Source organism: Macaca fascicularis, chromosome X, assembly GCF_037993035.2.
Source record: "Macaca fascicularis isolate 582-1 chromosome X, T2T-MFA8v1.1".
NCBI classification, from domain to species: domain Eukaryota; kingdom Metazoa; phylum Chordata; class Mammalia; order Primates; family Cercopithecidae; genus Macaca; species Macaca fascicularis.
This window is the reverse complement of record NC_088395.1, coordinates 47,264,052-47,288,731: the sequence shown is the minus strand read 5'-3', so window position 1 is coordinate 47,288,731 and position 24,680 is coordinate 47,264,052. Positions and strand designations below refer to the sequence as shown.

General features: G+C 50.6%; 1 protein-coding gene and 1 pseudogene across 16 annotated transcripts in view; one reads left to right on the top strand and one right to left on the bottom strand.

The window, feature by feature from the left end:
• Positions 1-24,680, bottom strand: part of RBM10 (RNA binding motif protein 10) — a 39,399-nt gene that overhangs the window by 4,735 nt on the left and 9,984 nt on the right. For 2 of the 16 annotated variants that reach the window (XM_005593395.4, XM_065538172.1), the window contains exons 3-16: positions 12,566-12,749; positions 10,810-11,040; positions 8,896-8,965; positions 7,014-7,087; positions 5,515-5,601; positions 2,943-3,003; positions 2,612-2,788; positions 2,066-2,226; positions 1,797-1,894; positions 1,600-1,687; positions 706-892; positions 461-600; positions 241-358; positions 65-156 (exon numbers count right to left, since the gene is read on the bottom strand). In XM_005593395.4, coding sequence (XP_005593452.1) covers positions 65-156; positions 241-358; positions 461-600; positions 706-892; positions 1,600-1,687; positions 1,797-1,894; positions 2,066-2,226; positions 2,612-2,788; positions 2,943-3,003; positions 5,515-5,601; positions 7,014-7,087; positions 8,896-8,965; positions 10,810-11,040; positions 12,566-12,749 — 1,768 coding nt within the window. The remainder of the gene's footprint in view (positions 1-64; positions 157-240; positions 359-460; positions 601-705; positions 893-1,599; positions 1,688-1,796; positions 1,895-2,065; positions 2,227-2,611; positions 2,789-2,942; positions 3,004-5,514; positions 5,602-7,013; positions 7,088-8,895; positions 8,966-10,809; positions 11,041-12,565; positions 12,750-24,680) is intronic. The other 14 variants (XM_005593396.4, XM_065538173.1, XM_074029929.1 and 11 more) reach the window with 7 other exon arrangements.
• LOC135969295 (inositol-tetrakisphosphate 1-kinase pseudogene) lies at positions 13,316-22,557 on the top strand (annotated as a pseudogene).

Genomic DNA, 24,680 nt, shown 5'->3' with positions numbered 1-24,680 from the left:
GCTGCCCCCGATGCGACCTGACCCGACCCCATCCCTCTCTGCCCTCTCTGGGCTGCCCTATCACCTGGGAGTTGGGGTCATAGTAGAGGCCGGTCTGGGGGTCATAGTAGTAGCCGGAGGTCTCATCGTACTGGTAGGTGGAGACATCGGGAACAGCTAGGGGGTGAGGGGAGCGGGGTCACACTCTTCCCTGCTTTATTAAGAACTCCCCATCCCTACCCACAGGCTGTGGGTACTCACGGTACTGGCTGTAGGATTCCTGGGCAGTGGGGCTGGTGGCCGGTGGGAGAGCAGAACTAGGATGGGTAGGGCTCTGGAGCTCAGATTTGAGCACAGCGGGTGACATGATGGTATACGACTGGTCATGGGGCCAGACAGGAGAACAGGGCTCAGTGTCTGCCCATGCCACCCCTGCCACCTGCCTGCCTCCCTGGGATACATACCCACAGGGCTCACTCACCTGGCTGTTGGCAGCAGTGCCCTGGCTGCTGCTTGCCTCGGCTGATTGTTGGTAGATGCCAGGGGCAGCACCAGGCTGGGCGCGAGAGAAAGCCTGCATCGACACAGAGTCAGCCCCAGGCTCTAGGGAGGCCTCAGGACCTGTAAGGAAGGACAGGGCAGGGAGAATGCCTGTGAATAATGGGGCCGGGGACTCTATGCCTGCTGGCCCCCACCACAGCTGCAGAGAGAGATGCTGGGGCTCACCCGCTCCGGTGGGGTCCCCTTTGGTTCCAGTGATGCCAGGGCCCTTGGTGCCCTTGAGGTAGCCATGGGCATAGAGGGAAGACTCTGTGCCCTGGCTGTTGCCATAGCCCTCATCCTGTTGGTAGTAGCTGTAGTCGACCGGCGGCTCCTCGGAGGTGGCCCAGGCACCCTCCCCACCTTGGGAGGCCTGAAGGGCAGGTGGGAGGGGTTCATTAGAACAGGAAGGTGTGGGGATGGGGAGGTGGGGAACCTGCTAGAAGCATCTGTCCCACACGTGGGGCTAGTGTTTCTACCTGACAGAAAAGCATGCAGCCTAAGACAAGTGGAAAGCAAGGGTTGCCTGGCCACAAGAGAACAAATAGGCCAGTGGCAAACACAAGACATAAAAACAGACGAACGCCAAAATGTTCCAGGGCTGATTCTGCTGATTCTGCTGTGTGTGGTGTGTGTGTTGGGTGTCAGGCCAAGGAAGACACCATCTTCTCACTTCTTTATTCTCTTCTCCCAATTTTCTCTCAACCACTTATACATTATTTTTATTCGGGAACATATGATATGTGTATATCATATATGTATATATTACATATAAGGATATGTGTATATCATACCAATTCAGGACAATAAAAACCCCACCAAACAGAACAGAATGCCAGGCACAATGGCGTCGTACATGAGCGCATGGGAGGCAATTGGGAAGAAAGCTACGGTGATGATGAAGGGGAATGTCCCAGGGGGTCTAGAGAGCCAGGAGCAAGGTAGAATGGCCATGCCAGCTACTGGGAGAGGGTTTTGCATCCATGGATAGCAAGCCAGCCTTCCTGCTTCAGAGAGGGTGCAGGAGGGTTGAGAAAGCCCAGGTCTCAGGACGCTGGGAGGCACAAGGGGTCTGAGTACCTGTGAGATGGCCCACTGGGCCGCAGCAATGGCAGTGCTGGCCACAGAGGCAGCACTGATGCGACTGCCTTCATTGGAGGCCATGTCCCTGAGGAGGATGTTAGAGACTGGGAGTGAGATGGGAGCCCCCAAGCGGTGGGGGGGAGTGGGAGGGTGGGGAGGGGAAGGGTGGGAAGGCACATAGGTGGGGCCCTGACCTCTTAGAACCCTTGGCAAACTCAACATTGATGGTCTTGCCGTCGATGGTGAGTGGTGGGTGCAGGGCTTGCAGGATCTGCAGCAGCTGGGCTGCCTCCTGTGGGAGGAGGTGAGGCAGGGACAGAAGGGTCAGGCCCGGGGAGGCCCCCGGCTCCATTGCCCGGTTTCCAGGCTGGGGGCCGCGGTAGGAGGCTGGGGAAAGGGACCCTCCTCCCCACCCTGGGGGCCGGGACCCTGGCTGCCCGGCCCCCAACTGTGCCGCCCTCACCACGATGGTGGAGAGCTGGATGAAGGCAAAGCCGCGGTTCAGTTGGGTCTGCTTGTCCTTTATGACGCGCACGTTGGAGGAGGACAGCACTGCATAGGGTGCCAGGGCCCCCAGGATGGAATCCATGGTGCTGTGTGGGTTCAGGTTGCGCAAAATGATGGCTGTGGGAAGGGGCCCAGTGTTAGAGGACGCCCCCGGCACTCTTGCCAGCCCTGCCCTTCAATGCCCCCCACCGCTCCCTTTCCTCTGCCCCCACCCCCCCATGCCTCTGCAACTGCCGCTTCCCTCACTGCTTCCTCCGGGATCAACTCTGCTTGGCGGTCCAGGTGCCAGGCTGGCTGCCTGTCTACTGAGAACCTTCCCGACACACCCCCAAAGTCAGGTAGGATGTTGCCACTCCCTCTGCTCTCCCTACATCAAATGTCTATCCCCGCACCAAGTGGAGATTCCATGAGGATGAGGTCCTGCTCACTGCCATTTCTCTGGTCTTGGTGAGCCCAGCCCAGACACCCTAGGGCACAGAGGAAGAAGGAACAACTGACTCACTGTCATTGGCGTTCTCTGAGCTTGGCTCTGAGCCTTGTGACAGGGCTTGGGAGGCCAGGACTCCCTGGGCCTGGTAGGGCTGCGGCAGGGGAAGCAGGCCCTGGCTCAGCTCCCGGCCACCCAGTGGCAGTGTCTGCTGATCCAGTCTCGTGCCGAGGGGCAGCTTCTGCTCTGCCTCTGTCAGGGGCGGTGGGAGACAGGCTGGTGATAAGGGGGAGGCTCCATGACTGGTCACCCTCCTCCCTATACCAAGCCTTGAGCACAGACCCCTCACCTTCCCTTCTCCCCAATTGCCCCGCCCTGGGGAGTGCGAGGGGTAGGTGGGCCTCACCTGACTTGGGCACGCCACATTTGAAGCACTTCTCTCGGCGTTTGAAGTTCTGGACGCCACACTGTGAGGCACAGGCCAGGCCGTCAGAGGGAGCAGGGATTTCCCACTGCACCCTCCAAACTTGGATGCAGAGATCTCCCAGGGACCCCGCAGTGCCCCAGGAAGGAAAGTCCCCAGGCAAGGGTGGCAGGTGCCTTCTGAACCTTCTGATGTGGTTCTCAGTACTGTGCATCTTCCCTTTCCAGACTCTCATTTGTTCTCTGTGCCAGCCCGCTCAGCTCAGGAATGAACAACTCCCCCCTTGTTACAACAACTCCCTCCTCTCCTTCCTCTGCCTTCTTAAGGCCACCAACTCCCAGGACTGTTCCCCGCCTCACGTATTCAATCCCTTTATTAGGTTCCTCTCCCTGAAACTTGCTTCTCTATTCAGAAACCTTTCAGTGTTTCAGCCCTAGAAGTCAGTAGCCTCTGGCCAGACCTGCACCCCTCCTCTTAGCTCTAGGACTGGGTTGGATCCTGCTTTGCTTGAGAAATTTTCCTTGAATGTTCCAGCATCTGGATACCCAGCTTCTACTACATTCCATCTCTATTCCAGACTCAGGTACTAAGCACCAGTCCCGGGCCAGGTCCTGCTGCACATGGCCAGAACATGGTCTCTGCCCTCATGGCCTAATAGCACGGGGGCAGATGCAGCATGAAGAGGGGCAGGTCGGTCTGTGTGGACCATCCAGCAGGGGCTCGGGGAGGGAAACGGGCTGGGGGTGGGGTGCCACTTACTTGGCAGGGACAGTCCCTGCACAGAAGCAGGGACGTCTGACCTGGGATGCCCAGAAGTTTCATTTTGTTAAGCCTTGCTGGGGAGGAATTGTTATCGGAGGGAACACTGGACTTTCCAAAACTGGTGTGGGAGAGTAAGGGGAGAAGCAAAAGCCAAGGCCAGGGAAGGAAGTCAGTTAGGTAATGGAGGATCTTATGCTTAAGCTGAGCTGGGGCTGGTTAAGCAGAGGATGGGCGTGGGTGGTCAGAGGTGGTTTTGAGGAATGTTCCAGGTGAGGGCATGGGAGAAAGAGGACAAGAGGCCGGCATACCAGAGAGGGCTCCATAGCGAGCGGGTGAGAGCGTGACGATTGGCATGAGCAGCGGGAATGGCAAGGGAGGGAAGGTGGCGTTTCTGTGATGGAAGTGACAGGACCTGGTGGCCAACAGGATGCAGGGGAGGGGAAGGAGTTCATGAGAATTCCCTGGTTTGGGGCTGGGCGTGGTGGCTTATGCCTGTAATCCCAGCACTTTGGGATGCCGAGGCGGGAGGACTGCTTGAGCTCAGGAGTTCAAGACCAGCCTGGCAAACATGACGGAACCCTCTCTACCAAAAAAAAAACAGGCAAAAATTAGTGGGCATGGTGGCATGCGCCTATGGTCCCAGCTACTCTGGAGGCTGATGGCTTGAGCCCTGGAGACAGAGGTTGCAGTGAGCCCAGATTGCTGCACTCTAGCCTTGGTGACAGAGCCAGATCCTGTCTCAAAAAAAAAAAAAAAAAAAAAGAGAATTCCCTGGTTTTGAGGCTATCTGGAAATACAGGAAGGCGTTCCACTGTCACTTTGTCTTTCTCTCTCCAGAAGCGTTGAACACCAATCCTCTGATAGGCCTTTTTTTAAAAAAAAAAAAAAGATGCGCCACTCTCCCTGACTAGGCAGAGTACTTCCTGGGGAGAGGGTTGGGGCCTCTACAAACTGTAGAATCACAATGCTGGCCCCAGGGCAGACCTGAAGCCACTGTGGCATCCAAGTTCCTGTGATCAGGAGCAAGGCACAGGGCACAGCTAAAGGTTCACCCATAGTTCCACCTCTCTGAGCCTCAACTTCCCCTTAGGGAAGACAGAGGTGACTACAAAACCATAGCCTCCAGTTTCAGTTTTGACGTGGCCTGGTCAGAGTGGCCTTCAGGCTTGAGCTACCTGATATGGGCTCTCAGAACGCTCTGTGCTTTGCTTTCATGATTAGTTAACAATTCGACTGTGTTAACTGTGGGCCAGGTGCTGTTCTGAGTGTTATCCTCTCATTAACAGAGCTGAATCCTCCCAACCACCTTTTGGGAGAGGTGTCATTAATATTCACATTTTAGAGATGGGGAAAGTGAGGCAAAGAGAGGCTAAGCACCTTGGCCAAAATCAAGGCCAATCTAGGATAGTCTCATTTCAGCCAGTCTGGCTCTGAAGCCCACATTCTCCACACCACCACTTCAAGCCTACACTGTCACTAATTCATCATCCACGTATATATTTCCTTAAAGTCTACTGGAACTCCAGGCAAGACTGCATTTTAGGAGGACAGAGCCTGCATCAAGTGAACGCTCACTACACATTTGTATATGGCTGGCTAGGAATGGTGACTACTCAAGCTGAGCGATCAAGGGATAGAGAATGAGAGAGAGAGGGAGGGAGGGAAAGGAGAGAGATTGGGGGAGAGGGAGAGATGGGGGGAGAAAGAGTGGGAGAGGGAGGGAGGGAGGGATCGCCGCCACTGCTGTGTTGCTGTCTCTGTCCATGACAACTGCTGCCCACCGCCCCTGTACCTTATTGCACAGCCAGTCCTCATTGATCTTGGGCTTGGGGTCGCTGTAGTGCATCGACACCTTCTGGCCCAGGATGTTGAGGGAGTGCTGCAGGAAAAAGCAGAGCACAGTGAGGCCCAGGCAGCAGTGCCCCACGCACCGTTTCAGCACAGGAGAAGAGAGTGAGCGAGCCCTTCAGCTGGATGGATGAGGGACAGGGAGCGGAGGGAGGTCGGAGAGCGGATGGAGGGAAGAAGGGAAGTAGGGAGGGAAAGCGCCACAGCTCTCGGGCGCAGCTGTTTGCTGCTCTGCCGGGCACACGCACGCACACATGTGAACACACACCACCAGGCACACAGTGTTCGGCTGACCGACGCTTGCCGGACAGTGGGGAGAAACCCCCACTCGGCCCTGACACTGCCAGGCCACACCCAGGGCCAGGACTACACAGGTTACACTTGGGGGGTAAGGGGAGACAGGGAGGGGGAGGGAGAGGGCAGAGAAAGAGAAAGAGAGCGCAGGTGCGCTAGTGCTGGAGAAGGGGAAAAAGAAAGAGCCATTTCGAACAGATGGAAGTTTCTGCCGTGAGGCCGTCTTCCCATGGATGGCTGGGTCCTGGGCCCGTGGCACTAGCCTACCGACCCTGAGGAGACGGCCTCAGGGCTGCCTCTGCCGGGATCCCCCATTCTACCACCTCTGCCCCTTCCTCCCCTGAAACTTCTCTCCAGTGCCCTACACCAGGGATCTGGGCAGGGGTGGGTGTCCAGGCAGATCTTTGGGTCTCGGAGGTCCCAAAGCTGCTGAGTTGGGATCCCGAGGCAGGCTTGGGGAAGAGGCTCCCCCGGGGGCTGACTGTGCACGGGTCCTTGCCGAGAAGACGGAGCTGCCTGAGGTAGTACCTCCTGTGAGCGTGGAGATGTGATAGGAAGGGTAGGGGCGGCGAAGTGAGGCCAGGGTGTCGATAAAACTATCATACTCGACAGGAACTTGAGATCAACAGAGCAGTGCTGTCCCCTTGCATGAAAATCAAAGGGCCAAATTCACATGCAGGGAGGGGGCTGACAAAATGAGTCTTGCTAGTGACTGTGCCAATAGCTAAGCTCCTCACTGGCAGGACTTCCAGTGGTCCTGAGGGTAGAATGAGGTCCTGGCTCTGGCTAACCCCAGAGAGGGGTGCCCCACCCCCACCCCCGCCCGGGGGGAGTGGGAAGCTAGGTGAAAGAACCCACCCTGGCAGCTGTTTCTCTGAACGGTCAGCTGGGAGAGGTGAAGGGGCAGCGCTAGTGCCTGGTGGTAGGAAGGGGCCAGTGGTGAGTGTGGGCTCTGGATGGGAAGCCCAGTGGGGTAGCGAGAGATGGGAAGAGGAGATAGTGAGGGTCAGGAAGGGAAGAGAGGGGGCAGGGGGAATGGGACACAGGGCCACAGGGCAGGGAACTGTGTCCATAAGAATCAGGCGATGGGGAGCGCTCGATTACAAAGTAGTATTTGTTTGGGGGGGGGTTCAAGTGCGGCAAAGCAACCTGATTGGCTTCCATCCATCGTGTAGCGTCCTGCAAGTGACTAAACTCGACGAAGGCGAAGCCCCGGCTCTGACCTGGAGACAGCATTCAGATACAGACGCAGTGGGTTAGTCAACAGCTTTGGACACACGGCGTTCCCGGGGGCGGGACCCGAGGGGAGAGGACGGGGGCAGAGAGAGGGAAAGGGGAAGAGGAGAAAGGAAGAAAGAGAAAGAGGCAATCAGAGAGAGAAAGACTAGCAGGTGTGGGGGGCAAGGTAGATGGCCAGGTGGGGCAGGGAAGGCGGAGGGAGAAAAACAGAGACCAGAGGTCGGTAGTGGGAGAGACACACACACCAACTGGGAAGAGAGAAAGAGATGGGGCTCGGGCAGACCTGCCGAGCCAGCCTGGGGTGACAGAGACGGAGAGAAGCAGCCGGGAGGGAAAGAATACGAGAGATCTGCCTCCAGAGAAGGAGGTAGGGGACGGTGGGCAGGCTGCTGGCTCCACACAAGCCACAATACGTAACTCCAGGGCGGACCCGGCTCGAGGCCAGGGGCACCCAGGAGGGGTCCTGTAACAGGTGTTGAATCACAGGAGCAAAAGAGAAGCTGGGCCAGGCTGCTCTGTGAGGCTAGGAAGGCTCTTGGCCCATTGAGAACCAGGGGCGGTTAAAGACACGACCTCATCTCAGCCTCACCGCAGCGCAGGGGAGGCGGGCCTCTCTAGGGAGCCACCTCAGGGCCACAGGGTGGAGACTACAGCCACAAACAGTCCAGGTTCCCCTGGACAAAAGGAGAATGGTGGCCAGGATTGGCCAGGAGGACCTTAGAGGTAAGAATCAATGGGTGCCTGGGAGAAGCGCCCAGGGCCATCGAGGGGTCTGCACCTGTAACACCTTGGGGAGAGAGAGACCCAGAAGCTGTCCATGTGTGGTGTAGTTGGGGTGATGCAGAGCAAGACCTACATGCAACCAAGACTCCAGGCTTAGGAAAGGGATTCAGGGTTGAGGCCTCAGGATAGCATGTCCTTTAGAGGCAGATACACGGGGAGGGCTTGGATGAGAGGGGCTTGGGGGGGGCATGCTTAATGTTCAAAAGAATAACCGTTAGGATGCATAGGAGGATGGAATGAATAATATAAGTGGGGGGGGGCAGAGAGAGAAAGAGAGAGAGGGAGAAAGGGAGAGAGAGAGAGAAAGAGAGAGAGAGAGAGATGGAGGTGTGGGGAGGAGAGACTGAGAGATGGAGAGAGAAGCCCAGGCAGAGTGAGGCCCCACTGTGCCTGCCTTGGGGAGCCTGGGCAGAGGTCCTGTAGAGACAACTCCCCCCACCACCACCCTGCTAACCTCAGGCCAGCTCCAAGCAGCCTGCAAGAGGGAGGGAGGGAACAGGCGAGGCCAGGAAGTCCTGGCTGTTCCTTGGGATGTGTCCTTGGATAAGAGCCATCCCCTGCTTCCCCCTTGGGACACACACGTGGGACCACCACGTCAGAGCTACTTTCTGGTCAGAGGCTGTTACCAAAAAATGTAGGGGAAAGTGAGGGGCAGAGGAAGAAGAAAGGAGAGGGAAGGGAGTGTATGGGAGGGGGTTACCATCTCAGATACTCAAGAGTCCCAGAGAGGAGATGCCTGGGAGCCTGGCCCTGGCCGTGACCCCGGGGAGCACCCAGCTCAGCTCAGAGCTGCACCCCTGCCCCGACAGCCCCATTGAAGAGGCTTTTGGCTGGAGCTGTGAGGAGAGTGTGGGGAAGGGGAGAGAAGAGAGGGCACCCCCCACACTGCCCATTCCCAGCTGTGGCAGGAAGGTGGTGGAGGGAGTCGGGGAGAAGGCAGAGGTAGGAGGGAGATTCCGAGGCTGAGGCTGGCCACTGGAAGGGGAGGGCACTGGGAACAAAAGCTCACCTGAAGATTTGTTCCGCATCAGCCGAACCTCCCGTGCTTGCACGCCGTGGGACTGCAGCTGGCCACGGATCTATATGGGGAGATACAGAGTGGGGCAGGCTCAGCACAATGGGGCCGCTGGGTACCTGAGGCTGGCTGGAGGCCTCTGGATCCCAAGGGGTCATCCGTGATGTGCACACAGTCTCCTCTGCCTCTTTCGCAGCTTTTCCCTGAGTGACAACAGTCCCAGGCCCACACCAGTTCACAGTCTTGACTTTCAGCCCCAGACTTGCAGAAAGTGAATCAAATGAAGAAATGGGCACAGAGCAAGGTAAAGCATGGCAGCAGGACGACCCTCAGGGACACAGAGAACAAGAAAGCAAGTGAGCCAGCCATTTAAGAACGGTGGGCAGGGTGATCTGACAAAGGGCTCCGTGGCAGCCATGAAGTAAGGAAACCTGGGAAGTAATTCTTGCCCTTGGCAAGGGGATAACCCATGCCCCCGCCCCTGCCCCGCTGACCTGCAGCTTGCGTCAAAAGAGATCCATGACATAAATGCCAAACTGGGGAGGACAGGAGTCTGAGCAAATCCTAGCCATGTACCCTAGACCATGACTGCAGCAATAACTTAGGGTGGAGACAAAAAGCAAAAAGATATAGTCCTGGGGATTGCTTCCTGGATGGAGTAGGCCAGAGCGAGACTGCAGAGGCAATTCAGGATTTGGAACAGGTGAGGCAGGGTCTCTAGGCCAGTGAGGTCTCTCACAGAGGACCAGGAGCCTATGCCAACCATTCTTGGGAAGGAGTCTTCATGTCTCTGGGCCTCAGTTTCCCCACCAGGTTAAACAAGACAGGAGATTAGACTTACACACACCCATACACAGGATGAAAAGGAAAAACACACAGAAGAGCTTATCAGGACTCCAAACTCAGGGAAGGCTGAGGAAGCAGCAAAAAGTGCGCTCTGGGGTCCAGCTGCCTGGGTTCAGACTCCAGCTCCACTCCACCATTCACTGGCTGTAAGACCTCAGGCAAGTCACATTCCCACTCAGTACCTTCCCTGTTGGGATGCCATGGGGACTGAATCACACCTAACACATGGCCCATCCTGAGATACATTCTCAACAAATGTCAGCAACCAGCTACTGTCTGACCCTGGACAGGGCAGGTGGGCCAGACCTTAGAAACCCTCAAATACACAAGTGGGATTTTCTCTGCTACAAAATGAGCAGCTAGCAGATTTCAGAGGAGGGCTAGGGGGTGAGGGAATTTCAGAGAATTCATGGGGGTGGGGGGTGAGGGGCGGCAGAGTGGACTAAGAAGGACCAGGATCAGGGAGACTATTCTTGGAAGTTATTCTGGTAGGCCTCATGGGGCTTCAGTGTGGCTGTCATGAGAAGTATGTATGAAAAGGAAACGCGAGGAAAGGGAGGCAGGCGGGGAGGCTGTTAACAGCCACCCAAGGCTCTGAGGCCAGGCCAGGCTGCTGACAAAAGAGGATGGGGAAAAAGGAGAAGGAAATTTCAGAAAATCCCACCCCTCCCCCAATGGTTGCAGGGCCCCAGTGTCATCTCTGCTACCAGCAATAGCCAGCACTGGCCCGGTGAGTATCTGGCCCTTGATGCACACATGCAAAATGGCTGGACGACCAGTGGAATGTGCAGGACTGCTCTTCTCCCGCCCAAACCCACCACTGCCGGATACCCACAGCCGCTGCCCCTTGGCCAAGCCGGCCTCTCTGACACTCCTCCCTCCAGACCGGGGGGCCAATGGGACCTGCCCACAGAGGACGGATCAGTGCTGGGGGATAGTAGCTGGAGGGGGAGAAGGGATGAAAGGCACTGAGGTTGCGGGTGAGGGAGGGGTGGGGAAAAGTTGAGGGCCCTGGAGGAGACCCAGCCTGGCCTCCTGCCCGGGGCCATGGGGGGCACGTACGTCATCCTCAGTGGCTGCCTGTGGCAGCATCCTCAGCATGACGATGTTACTGGCCTTCTCCTCCTCCTCCTCATCCTCCTCCTCCTCATCCTCCTCCCCTTGCTCGGTCCGATAGTCCTGGTCCCGATAGTCGCCGTCTCGGGGGAAGCCCGGCGGGCCGGTGGGGCTGTGCCTGTGCCGCCGCCGCCGCCTACGCTGAGTCTCGGAGCCCGGGGAGGCCTCGTAGGAATCCTGGCCGACAGAATGAGATGAGTGACACCAGACGGGCAGTCAGTCTGGGCAGGCCTAGGAGCTGGCCGCTGGCTCTGTGAGGCGGGCAGGCTCTGAAAGCCAGGGATGTGCGGGCTCCGGCTAAAGGCTCAGGCAGGCAGGGTGGGCAGGCCCTGGCCTGCAATCCTTCTGGGGCTGGAAATTCTCCATGGGGTCCTTTTGGGGACTGCCTTCAGGGGGTGGGGAGAGGTAGGTGGCAGTATTGGTGTTGGGGGGGATCTCTCAAAGGTAGCTGACAAAACACAGCTTAAACCTCCTTGAGGCAAGACGGCCTGGGGTCAGCACACCAGACCCCACCCTTGATTTCCCCCTCCTCTCTGGCCAGCTCAGGGGGTGTGCTCAATTGCTCACTGTACCACCGAAGGCTGTGTGTCTCCTATGGTTCCACCCTGCAACTAAGCTAGGGGCATAAGAACAGCTTCAGATCTCAGCCAGAGCCAGCCAGCAAGAGCTGGTAGAGGTGGTGTGAGGGCTGCAGACACTTCCTCCTCAGTCCCTGATCCTCAGCCTTGGCCAGTCCTCCACCACACACCACGCTCAAAATGGTATGGCTGTTGGGCTCTGGGTTGTTGCCCATTCATCTATTCCAGGACTAAGCAGACCAGGCCTCGGGCCAAAGCCCTCCTACCCACAGTGGGGAAGCGCCAGATAACTTGGTGCTCCATTCTTACCCTGGCCAGGGCCCAGTGCTCCTGGAGACGTCTGGGTACAGCTTGACAGCTGCCACTGGAGAAGCCAGGCAGTCCACCAAAGGAGTTTTCGCCCTGGACCCTCCAGAGGGCAGTGGGCAGCTCACAGCCTGCCCCCTAGGGCTGGGCTTGCAAGAACACCCTTCCCAGCCTGCTGGACAGGAGAGCTGCCTGCTCGTGTGGACCAGGGCCCTGACTGCCCCTCCAACTGGGATTCCCCTAAGGCAAGCCTGTTTGTTCCCCTCCGGTAGGGGCTCCTGATGGTGTAAACATCATGCCTCATCCCTTAGGCTAGGGTGAACTACCCAACATGGCACTGGCTTTTCTAGAAGTATCCTTCCCTTCTGTCTAGGGGCTCTGTCACCACTGGGAATGTCCATGGCTGGCCTCCCAGAGCTCCTCAGCTTGGTAGTCTGCATTCCCCTGGTTGTCCTCCCAACCCCAGACGCCGGGTCCCACGGAAGAGGCTCTTCAAGTGCTCAAGTTGGCTGGGAGTGGGCAGTATAGGGTTCACAGTGAGCCATGGGCCCGAACTGAACAACAGGGAGAAGGAAAGAGTGGTGGCCAGGGGCCCTCAGAAGTACAGAGCCAAGCATGTGGAAGCCAGGGAGACCCAGGTTGGGAGAGGAGCCCTCAGAGAGGGGAGTGGGAACAGGCCCTCCAGGTGAGGCAAAGCCACCGAGCACAGTCTGAAGGCATGGGAGTGGAGAGCCGCCTGCACACGGTGCTGCAGCCAGACACAGAGGGCTCTCGGGAGCCCATCCCAGTCAGGCCTGGCGCAGCTCGCCCCTCCTCACCTCCGCACTCTGCTCCTCAGATGAGTCGTCATAGTCGTGCTTGCCCTCCTGGCTGCCGTACTCGCGGGGATATGAACGGTAGTCCATGTCCCGGTAGTCGTGGTCTCGGCTGCGGTTCTCCCCACCATCATCCTGCGAGCGGTCAGTGGCTCCATAGCGCCCAGTCCTGTCACCACGACCACCACTAGTGGAGGAAGAAGGATGGGGAGGGATCAGAAGGTTGCCCTTTCTAAAAGGTGCAAGAGGCCCAGGTGATGTGTTCTCATGGTTATAGGGTTTCGTTGTTTTGGAGGAGCATACAACAGAAGTGAGGTGCCCTTCTGATCCTATCAGATAAGGAAGTACATGCTACCACCATGACTTAGCTCTGGTGATGTTAACCTTGGTCATCTGGTTAAGGCAGTGTCTGCCAGGTTTCTCCCCTGTAAACTTTCATTTTCCCTCCCTCTACTCTATTCTTTGGAAGCCCTCAGGCCTGCCCCTGAACAGGGATTCCTAAATATCTACTCCACATCTCTGAAGTGCAACCCGCCTCTCTCTGGTCCTATGTCACTCTCCGGTCCATGCCGCTGGCTTCTCTCATGAGCACCTTGGTTGTGGCCTGGCTGGTCTCCTCACTTCTACCTGGACCTCCCCAGTTCAGTCTCTACATCCCAAATCCCAAATATGAGTGCTCTCTAAGGCAAAGCCACTCAAACCCATCTCAGTCCCTTCAGTGGTTCCCCCTCAGTCTCAGGATCAAACACCAAAATGCTCACCAAGGTCCCATGCAGTTTGCAGGATCCCCAAGGGTGAGGGCCCTCCTCCCTGTCTTGCACCACGTCCCCTACCTCTGCTTCACTGTCACCTTGCCGACACTAGCAGCTCTTTCATTAAAATTTCTCCTACCGCAATAACTGTAAAATAATTATCTCAAAGCTGATTTCATCTGCATTTTTCTTTTCTCTTTTTTTGAGAATGGATCTGGCACTGGTGCCCAGGCTGGAGGGCAGTGGCATGATCAGGGCTCACTGCAGCCTCAACTTCCCAGACTCAAGCCATCCTCCCAACTCAGCCTCCTGAGTAGCTGGGACCACAGGCACGTGCCACCACACCCAGCTCATTTTTGTATTTTTTGTAGAGATGGGGTTTTACCACATTGCCAGGTTGGTCTCAAATTCCTGGGCTTAAGTGATCCACCCACCTCAGCCTTCAAAGTGCTGGGATTACAGGCCTCCACCACTGTGCATGGCCTAATCTGTGTTTCTTTGATGAGTTAAAAAATTACTAGAATATGGGCTCCAGGAAATGAGGGGACCTTGGCTCACTGCCATATTCCCTAGCACTCAGTAGGCGCTCAACAATTATTTTGAACAAATAATGACTAAAAAAGCATTCTAAAAGCAACCAATATATGTTTACTTAAAATAGAAAAAACTAGATGACATAGAAGAATGCTACTATACTAACAGGATTCCAATTCTGGTTGGGAACAACATGAGAATGTCCGTTATCAACAGCATTCTTAACATTATTCTAAAGACACTAGCTAAAACAATTAAACAGGGAAGGAAGAAAAAAGGTTAAAAGCTGGAAAGAAGAAGGTAAAATTACCATTATTTGTAAATGATAAGAGAATATACCTGCAAAGCCTAAGAGAATCAACTGAAAAAACTGTTATAAATAATAAATCAGTAAGGATGCTGGGTACAAATTAATGTAACCACTGTTTAGAAAATAGAAAGGTCCCAAGTACAATTCATCAAAAAGGTTAAATACCTAGACATGTGCAAGATATTATGACTATATTTCACATATATACCAGGATATATTTCAAACAGATCAAAGATTTAAATATAAGAAATGAAACCACAGGCCAGGCGTGGGCGGCACTCTGGGAGGCTGAGGTGGGCAGATCACTTGTGGTCAGGAATTCGAGATCAGCCTGGCCAACATGGTGAAACCCCATCTCTACTAAAAATACAAAAATTAGCCGGGTGTGGTGACACGCGCCTGTAATCCCAGCTACTTGGGAGGCTGAGGCAGGAGAATCCCTTGAACCCGGGAGGCAGAGGCGGCAGTGAGCCAAGATCAAGCCACTGAACTCCAGTCTGGATGACAGAGTAAGACTCTGTCTTTAAAACAAACAAACAAACAAACAAAGAAACAAACAAAAAAAACAAAGAAAGAAATGAAATCATAAAAGTAAAAGAAGAAAATATAGAATAATTGAATAATTTCTTTATAATCTTGAAATGGGGAAACCTATAATCCAAATCCAGAAGCCACAGAAGAAAAGATTACTAAATTCAACTACATAAAAATAAAATACTTTTGCTTGGACAGAAAAACAGAAAAACAAAAAACATCATTAACCAAGTCAAAAGACAATAAACTAAGAAAAACTATGGGGAAAGGAAGTGAACAGAATTCACAGATAAAAATATAAACTATGTGTATCTGAAAACATGCTCTATCTCACTTACAATGAAAGATGAAAATTTTGCTAGGTGAGATGGCTCATCCTGTAATCCCAGCACTTTGCAGGGCCAAAGTGGGAGGATGGATCGCTTGAGGCCAAGACCAGCCTGGACAACATAGCAAGATCCCGTCTTTACAAAACCACCATCAATCACCACCACAACGTATTAGTTGGGCATGGTAGTGCACATCTATAATCCCAGCTACTCAGGAGGCTGAGGCGAGAGGACTGCTTGAGCCTAGGACTTCTAGGTTACAGTGAGCTATGAGTGTACCACTGCACTCCAGCCTGAATGACAGAGTGAGACTCCATCTCAAGAGAAAGATGATAATTAAAACTACATTGGATAGACTGTTTTAAAATAAACTTTATTTTACTTATGACAAGGTCTCGGTCTGCTGCCCAGGCTGAGTGCAGTAGTGCAACTATAGCTTACTGTAGCCTCTACCTCCTGGGCTTAAGCAATCCTCCCATCTCAGCCCCAACTAGCTGGGACTACAGGAATGCACCACCACATCCAGCTAATTTTCAAATTTTTTATAGATACAGGATCTCACTGTGTTGCCCAGCATGATCTTGAACTTTTGGACTAAAGTGATCCTCTCGCCTCAGTCTCCCAAAGTGCTGAGATTACAGACATGAGCCACTGCACATGGCCTAAAATATACTTAAAATTTTAATTTCTGTATATTTTTTCTAGATTTTTTTTATTGTGGTAAAATATACATTTACCATTTAACCATCCTTTTATTTTATTTTTTTTTGAGATGGAGTCTTGCTCTGTCACCCAGGCTGGAGTGCAGTGGCACAATCTCAGTTCGCTGCAACCTCTGCCTCCCAGGTTCAAGCGATTCTTTTTTTTTTTTTGGTGACGAGTTTTGCTCTGTTGTCCAGGCTGGAGTGCAGTGGCACAATCTCGGCTCATTGCAGCCTCGGCCTCCCGAGTAGCTAGGACTATAGGCGTGTACCACCACGCCCGGATAATTTTTGTATTTTCAGTAGAGACAGGGTTTCACTACGTTGGTCAGGCTGGTCTCGAACTCCTGACCTCGTGATCCGCCTGCCTCGGCCTCCCAAAATAATGGGATTACAGGCGTGAGCCACTGTGCCCGGCCTCAAGCAATTCTTGTGCCTCAACCTCCCGAGTAGCTGGGACTACACGTGTGTGCCACCATGCCTAGCTAATTTTTGTATTTTTAGTAGAGATGGGGTTTCACCATGTTGGCCAGGCTGGTCTCGAACACCTGACTTCAGGTGATCCACCTGCCTTGGCCTCCCAAAGTGCTGGGATTACAGGTGTGAGCCACTGCGCCCAGACTTTTTTTTTTTGTTTGAGACAAGTTTCACTCTTGTTGACCAGGCTGGAGTCCAATGGCGCAATCTCGGCTCACCGCAACCTCCACCTCCCGGGTTCAAGCGATTCTCCTGCCTCAGCCTCCCGAGTAGCTGGGATTACAGACCTGCACCACCACTGGACAGGGTTTCTCCATATTGGTCAGGCTGGTCTTGAACTCCTGACCTCAGGTGATCCACCTGTATCAGCCTCCCAAAGTGCTGGGATTACAGGCATGAGCCACCGCGCCCAGCCAACCATTCTTAATTATCTAATTCAGTGGCATTAAGTATACTAACAATGTTATGCAATCATCACCTTTTCCAGGAATTTTTCATCATCCCAAACAAAACCTTAGTACCAATTAAACAATTCTCACCCCACCCCACAGCCTCCATTCTACTTTCTGTCTCAATGAATTTGCCTATTCTAGGTACTTCATATAACTGGAATCATATAATATTTGTCCCTATGTGTCTAGCTTATTTCACCTGGCATGTTTTCAAGGTTCATCCACAAGGCAATATGTTAGAATTTCCTTCCTTTGTATGGCAGAATAATACTCTTCTACTGTAGTATGCACACACCACATTTTGTTCATTCATCTCTTTATACACAGATGGGTTGCTTCCACCCCTTTGTTATTTTGGACATTGTGAATAATGCTGCTATGAATACTGGTGTCCAAGTATCTGTTTGAATTATTGCTTTCAATTCTTTTGGGTATGTACCTAGGAGTGGAATTGCTGGATCACATGGTAATCCTATGTTTAACTTTTTCTGGAACTGCCAAACTGTTTTCCACAGCAGCTGTACCATTTTACATTACATTTTACATTACATACAACCCAGTGTTGCACAAGGGTTCCAATTTCCCCACATCCTTACCAACACTTGTTATTTTGCATCTTTTCATGTGCTTACTGGCCATTTGTATATCTTTATTGGAGAAATGTCTATTCAAGTCCTTTGCCCATTTTTTTTTTGTTTTGTTTTGAGATGGAGTCCGACTCTGTCACCCAGGTTGGAGTGCAGTGGCACGATCTCAGCTCACTGCAACCTCCGCCTCCCAGGTTCAGCTTCCCGAGTAGCTGTGATTACAGGCGCCTGCCACCACACCCGGCTGATGTTTTGTATTTTTAGTAGAGACAGGGGTTTCACCATGTTGGTCAGGCTGGTCATGAACCCTTTGCCCATTTTTAAATTGGGTAATTTTGTTGTTGTAAGAGTTCTTATATTCTGGATGTTAATCCGTTACCAGATATATGATTTACAAATATGTTTTCCCATTGTGGGTTGTCTTTTCACTTTCTTGATAGTGTCTTTGGAAGTACAAAAGTTTCTCATCTCTTGTTGTTGTTACTAGCAGTCCCTGAACTAGAATAGGTTCAGAGAGACTTCCAAAAGTTTCTAATCTTGGCCAGGCATGGTGGACTCACACCTGTAATCCCAGCACTTTGGGAGGCCAAGATGGGTGGATCACATGAACCCAAGAGTTTGAGACCAGCCTGGGCAACATAGCGGAAACTCATTGCTATAAAACAAATAAAAATAAACAAAAGTTTCTAATTTTGATGAAGTCAAACTTCTTATTTTGAAATAATTTTACATGTACAGAAAAGTTCAAAGAATCCCTGTATACCCTTCACCCAGCTTCCCCTAATATTAACAAAACTAGGGCAAATTTGTCAAAACTAAGGAATTAACTAAACTACAGATTATATTAGGATTCCACCAATTTTCTCGCTAATACCCTTTTTCTGATCCAAGATTTAATCCTAAATATCACATTACATGTAGTTGTCACATTCCCTCAGTCTCCTCTGGCCTGTGAAGGTTTATCAGTCTGTCCTTGTTTGTTTTTAACAACCTTAACAGTTTTGAACAGCACTGGCCAGGTATTTTGTAGAATGCCCTTTAACTGGTTTTGTTTGATGTGTTCTGATGATTAGACTTGAGATTATGGATTTTTTTTTTTTTTTTTTGGAGAAGCATACAACAGAAGGGAGATAGTGAGATGCCCTTCTGATCATATCACAAAAGAGAGTACATGATAACAACATGACTTATCTCTGGTGATGTTAACCATGATCACCTAGTTAAGGTGGTGTCTGCCAGGTTTCTTCCCTGTAAAATTTCTCTATTTCTCTTTCCATACTCTATTCTTTTTTTTTTCTTTTTTTTGAGATGGAGTCTCACTCTGTTGCCAGGCTGGAGTACGGTGGCACCATCTCAGCTCACTGCAACCTCTGACTCCCGGGTTCAAGCAATTCTCCTGCTTCGGTCTCCCGAGTAGCTGGGACTACAGGCACCCGCTACCACCCCCAGCCAATTTTTGCGTTTTTAGTAGAGATGGGGTTTCACCATGTTGGCCAGGCTGGCCTCAATCTCCTGACCTCACAAACCACCCCCCTCGCCCTCCCAAAGTGCTGGGATTAAGGCATAAGCCACCGCGCCCGGCCTCCATACTCTATTCTTTAGAGGTGAGTCTCCCAAGACCAGCCCAGTCAAAAGGAGGGTAATTGTGTTCTACCTCCTGGAGGGAGTATCTACATTATTTGGAATTACATAAAAATTATTATTTATAATAACTATTAAATACTATATTGTACTATACAATAATCATTATTATTTAGAATTCTTCTGTAAGGAAGATTTGATAGAACATTTTTATTTTAACAGATTTACAACAGTCTAATGTTTGAAAACAAACAGCAAGGCTGTGTGGAAAACAGGCACTTTCATATTGCTGGTAGGAGTTAAAAATGGAATAATACTTATGGAGGAGAATTTTGCAACAGCTGACAAAACTAAAAATCTACATACCCTTTGACCCACAGTTCTACTTCTGGGAATTTAAAGTACACATATACTTGCACATGTACAAAAAAGTTACTGTAGCACTGTTTAAAAAAACAAAGGATAGGCTGGGGGCAGCGACTCATGCCTGTAATCTCAGTACTATGAGAGGCCAAGGTGGGCGGATCACGAGGTCAGGAGATGGAGACCAGTCTGGCCAACGTGGTGAAACCCCGTCTCTACAAAAAATACAAAAATTAGCTGGGTGTGGTGGCGCGTGCCTGTAATCCCAGCTACTCAGGAGGCTGAGGCAGGAGAATCTCTCGAACCCAGGAAGCGAAGATTGCAGTGAGCTGAGATCGCGCCATTGCACTACAGCCTGGCAACAGAGTGAGACTCCGTCTCCAAACAAACAAACAAAATAAAAAAACAAAGGATAAGCCAGGGGCAGTGGGTCATGCCCCTAATCCCAGCACTTTGGGAGGATGAGGTGGACGGATCGCTTGAGCCCGGGAGTTCAAGACCAGCCTGGGTGACATAGCAAAACCTCATCTCTACAAAAAAATACAAAAATTAGTTAGGCATGGTGGTGTGTGTTTGTATCCCCAGCTACTTGGGAGGCTGAGGCAGGAGAATCACTTGAGGCCAGGAGGTCAAGGATGCAGTGAGCCATGATCGCACCACTGTACCTGGGTGACAAAGCCAGACCCCTCTGTCTCTCTCTCTCTCTCAAAAAAACAAAAACAAAAACAAAAAACATCATAAAGGTAAATGAATTAAAACATGAATAGACAGATCAGTGACATAGAATCTACAGCATACAAAAACACACATGGAAGTTCAGTATAAGCCAAAGGTTATATTTCAAACTAACAAGGGGAAAATGAATTAGTCAATAAATAATAGTTACAATAAATATCTGGCCTAGGGATCAGCAAACTATAGCCAGTGGACCAAATCCAGTCTCCTTAAATAAAGTTTTAGTAGAGGCCAGGTGTAGTGGCTCACATATGTAATCCCAGTACTTTGGAAGGCCAAGGCAGGAGTAACCCTTGAGTTCCAGACCCAGCCTGGGTAACACAATAGTCAGACCTTGTCTCTACTAGAAAAAAAAAAAAAAAAAAAAAAGAAGAAGAAAGAAAGAAAAAAAGAAATTAGCAGTGTGTGAGGCTGAGGTAGGAGGATCCCCTGAGCCAGGGAGACAGAGGCTGCAGTGAGCTCTGATCGCGTCACTGCACTCCAGCCAGTCAGGGCAACACAGCGAGATCCTGTTTCAAAAAATAAATTAATTAAATAAATAAAGTTTTACTGGAACACAGCTATATTCATTCATTCATTCATAAATTGTCCGTGACTGCTTTCAGTTTAGTTGCAACAGAGATGGTCTTGCAATGCAATGCCAAAAATATTTACCATCTGATCCTTTACAGAAAAGTGTTGCCTACTAAGAAAACAAAGTTGTTTACTTCTTATGCCAGATAAACTCTGGATGGGTGAAAACTTAAATCCCCAAATAGAAACCATAAAAATATTAAATAAATCTCTCTCTCCAAAAAAAAAAAAAAAAAAATCTCAAAACTGCTTTCTCCCATGGCTGAACTAGTTTGCATTCCCACCAACAGTATATAAGCATTCTTTTCTTTGCAGCGTCACCAATTTTTTTTTTTTTTTTACTTTTTAATAATTGTCATCTGACTGGAATGAGATGGTGTCTCATTGTGGTTTTGATTTGCATTTCTCTGATGATTAGTGATGATAAGCATTTTTTCATGTTTGTTGGCCACCTGTATGTTATCCTTTGAGAAGTATCTGTTCATGTTCTTTGCCCATTTTTTAACTGGAACTTTTGCTTTTTGCTTGTTGATTTAACTTCCTTGTAGATTCTGGATATTAGACCTTTTTCAGATGCGTAGTTTGTGAACGTTTTCTCCCATTCTCTAGGCTGTCCATTTACTCTGTTGGTAGTTTCTGTTGTTGTGCAGAAGCTCTTTAATTAGGTCCAACTTGTCAATTTTTGGTTTTGTTGCAACTGCTTTTGGGGGCTTAGCCATAAATTCTTTGTCAAACCCTGTATCAAGAAGGGCATTTCTTAGGTTTTCTTCTAGGATTTTTTTTTTTTTTTTTAGGCAGAGTTTCACTCTTGTTGCCCAGGCTAAAGTGCAATGGTACAATCTTGGCTCATCGCAGGTTCAAGTGATTCCCAGGTTCAAGTGATTCTCCTGCCTGAGCCTCCCAAGCAGCTGGGATTACAGGCATGCACCACCATGCCTGGCTAATTCTGTATTTTTAGTAGAGACAAGGTTTCTCCATGTTGGTTAGGCTTGTCTTGAACTCTCAGCCTCCCAAAGTGCTGGGATTACAGGCATGAGTCACCGCACCTGGCCTTCTAGGACTTTTATAGTCTGAAGTCTTACATTTAAATCTTTTTTTTTTTTGAGACGGAGTCTCGCTCTGTCACCCAGGCTGGAGTGCAGTGGCCGGATCTCAGCTCACTGCAAGCTCCGCCTCCCGGGTTCACGCCATTCTCCTGCCTCAGCCTCCCGAGTAGCTGGGACTACAGGCGCCCGCCACCTCGCCCGGCTAGTTTTTTGTATTTTTTAGTAGAGACGGGGTTTCACCGTGTTAACCAGGATGGTCTCGATCTCCTGACCTCGTGATCCGCCCGTCTCGGCCTCCCAAAGTGCTGGGATTACAGGCTTGAGCCACCGCGCCCGGCCTTAAATCTTTAATCTATCTTAATTTTTGTATATGGTGAGAGGTAAGGGTCCGGTTTCATTCTTCTGACCCTTGCTCAAGAACTCCACGGACACAATGTGACCGCGAATCCATCTTCCTCAATAGCCACGAGGAGTCAAAGCCGGAGTCATCATTGGTCCTGACGGAGGTGCACAAGATTGAGGGGTCTGGTCTGTTCAAGAGCAGCCGAGCAAAAAGATCATCTGGGAACTCCCCCAGGCCCTGTGGCAGGTGCTGGGAATATTGCTGCTCGGCACCGACATCATCATCAACAACCAGATGGGGCAGCATGCCGTCATCGACATCAGCGCCTTCACAGGCTACAAGGGTGTGAGCGAGTTCTTCAAAGACCTCCGGAACCACATCACCACCATTTTGCAAGACCAGAGCACAGCCACAGCAGCCATGGGGGATGTGGCCCTGCTGAGGCACAGCAAGCTCCTGGCTAAGCCGGTGGGCAGCCTAGCAGGCGAGCGGACATGCAGCGCCAGCCCCGGCTGCTGCAGCAGCATGATGGGCCAGGACGCACCCTGGAAGGCCAACGCCTATGCGGGTGGTACCTCCAAGCTGCCGCACCCAAGACTTGGCTGCACTGCTAGCATGTCGCCCAGCTTCTAGCAGCACTGCGTGGCCTCCCTGGCCAACAAGACCTCCTCCCAGTAGCCATGGAGCCAAGATCCAGAGGGGTGGCATGGGGCATACCCGCTGGGCTAGCAGCTCCCAACAGCACTGCTACTACTGAGAATCCCCAATGATCTGATTATTCTTTTTCTTAACTTTTAACCTGATTTTCTGACGTCATGATCTAAATGAGGGTTGAGGGAAGATGGAAGAGAACATCAAGTAGTCCAGCGTTGGGGAAAAGGGCCATCCCACCTGATTCCTGCTGTGCAGACTTCTTCACTGAGTTAAAAAAACAAAACAAAACAAAACAAAACAAAACAAAACAAAACCTGTATGTGCATCCTTTAATCTATAATAAAAGTTGAACTTTAAAAAAAAGAAAATAAATATTAGAAAGAAATCATAAGAAAAAAATGTATCTTTTAAAGAGTGGGGTAGGTCTTCCTCAGCAAGCCACATCCCAGCAGTCATAAAAGGAAAATGAATAAATCTGGCTTTGTAAAAATTATAAATCTCTATAGAGTGTAAAAAATACGAGAAACTTAGAAATAAATATGTAATAAAGCAAGTATGGTAAAACGTTCATAGTAGAATCTAGTGGGCCGGGCATGGTGGCTCACGCCTGTAATCCCAGCACTTTGGGAGGCCGAGGCAGGCGGATCACCTGAGGTCAGGAGTTTGAGACCAGCCTGACCAACATGGAGAAACCCCGTCTCTACTAAAAATACAAAATTAGCCAAGTGTGGTGGCGCATGCCTGTAATCCTAGCAACTTGGGAGGCTGAGGCAGGAGAATCACTTGAACCCGGGAGGTGGAAGTTGCTGTGAGGTGAAATTGTGCCATTGCACTCCAGCCTGGGCAGTAAGAGCGAAACTCCATCTCAAAAAAAAAAAAAAAAGAAGAAGAAGAAAAAAGAATCTAGTGGATGGGTATATATGGTGTTCATTGTAAAATTCTTTAAACTTTGCTACATGCTTGAAATTTCACACTAAAATATGGAAAACACCATAAAGATAAGTAACAAATGGGGCAAATATCCATTAAACATGTTTCCAAACATTTTGGTTGATTTCCTTTTTTTTTTTTTTTTTCAAATTCCACCTCAAGTTTATTTTTAAGGATTAGTTGAGCAAGTTTGGAGTTAGAAGTGAGAGAATCGTGTTTAAAGGAAAGGGTAGGTCATCCACAGAACAGCGTTCGGTCATTACGAAAAAAAAAATACTTCTTGCTTTTATAGTACCATCTTCCTCCATTAGGCCTACCTGCATACTATGCTTCATCAACTCTAAGATCACCTCACAACTGTACCATTATTTTAGGCACCACTAAAAGGCAATGTATGGCTAACAAAACTATGACAAACCATTGATAATATATCCAGATTTCAGATATGTTACAGTGCATCTTAGTTGATGAAACAAAAATACACAAAACATGAGACACAGTAAAAATGAAAACTACCACTTCATTATACCTTTTCACAAGCAAATAGTGCTCAAAAATGTGAACAGCCAGACACAGTAGCCCACACATGCAATCCCAGATACTCTGGAGACTGAGGCAGAGGATCACTTGAGCCCAGGAGTTTGAGACCAGCTTGGGAAATATGGCGAGACCCCACAGAAAAAATTAAAGCCAGATGTTATGGCACACACCTGTAGTTCCAGCTACTGGGGAAGCTGAGGCAGGAGGGACGGCTTGAACCCAGGAACTGGAGGATGCAGTGAGCTATGATCACACCACTGGACACTGTCTCTTTAAAAAAATGTGGATTTCCATTTTTTTAAACAATTACTTGTTCATGTATTCATTCAAGAAATATTAACCCAACATTTGCTATACGATAAGTACTGTTCTAGGTGATAGGGATACTGCTGTGAACAAAATGAAGTCACTGTTCCAATGAACTCAGCCTGGAACCCAAATTGTTTCCTTTTTTCTTGAGATGGAGTCTCACTCTGTCGCCCAGGCTAGAGTGCAGTGGCACGATCTCAGCTTACTGCAACCTCCACCTCCTGGGTTCAAGCAATTCTCCTGCCTCAGCCTCCCGAGTAGCTGTGATTACAGGCGCCCACCACCGCGCCCAGCTAATTTTTTATATTTTTAGTAGAGATGGGGTTTCACCATGTTGGCCAGGGTGGTCTCAAACTCCTGACCTCATG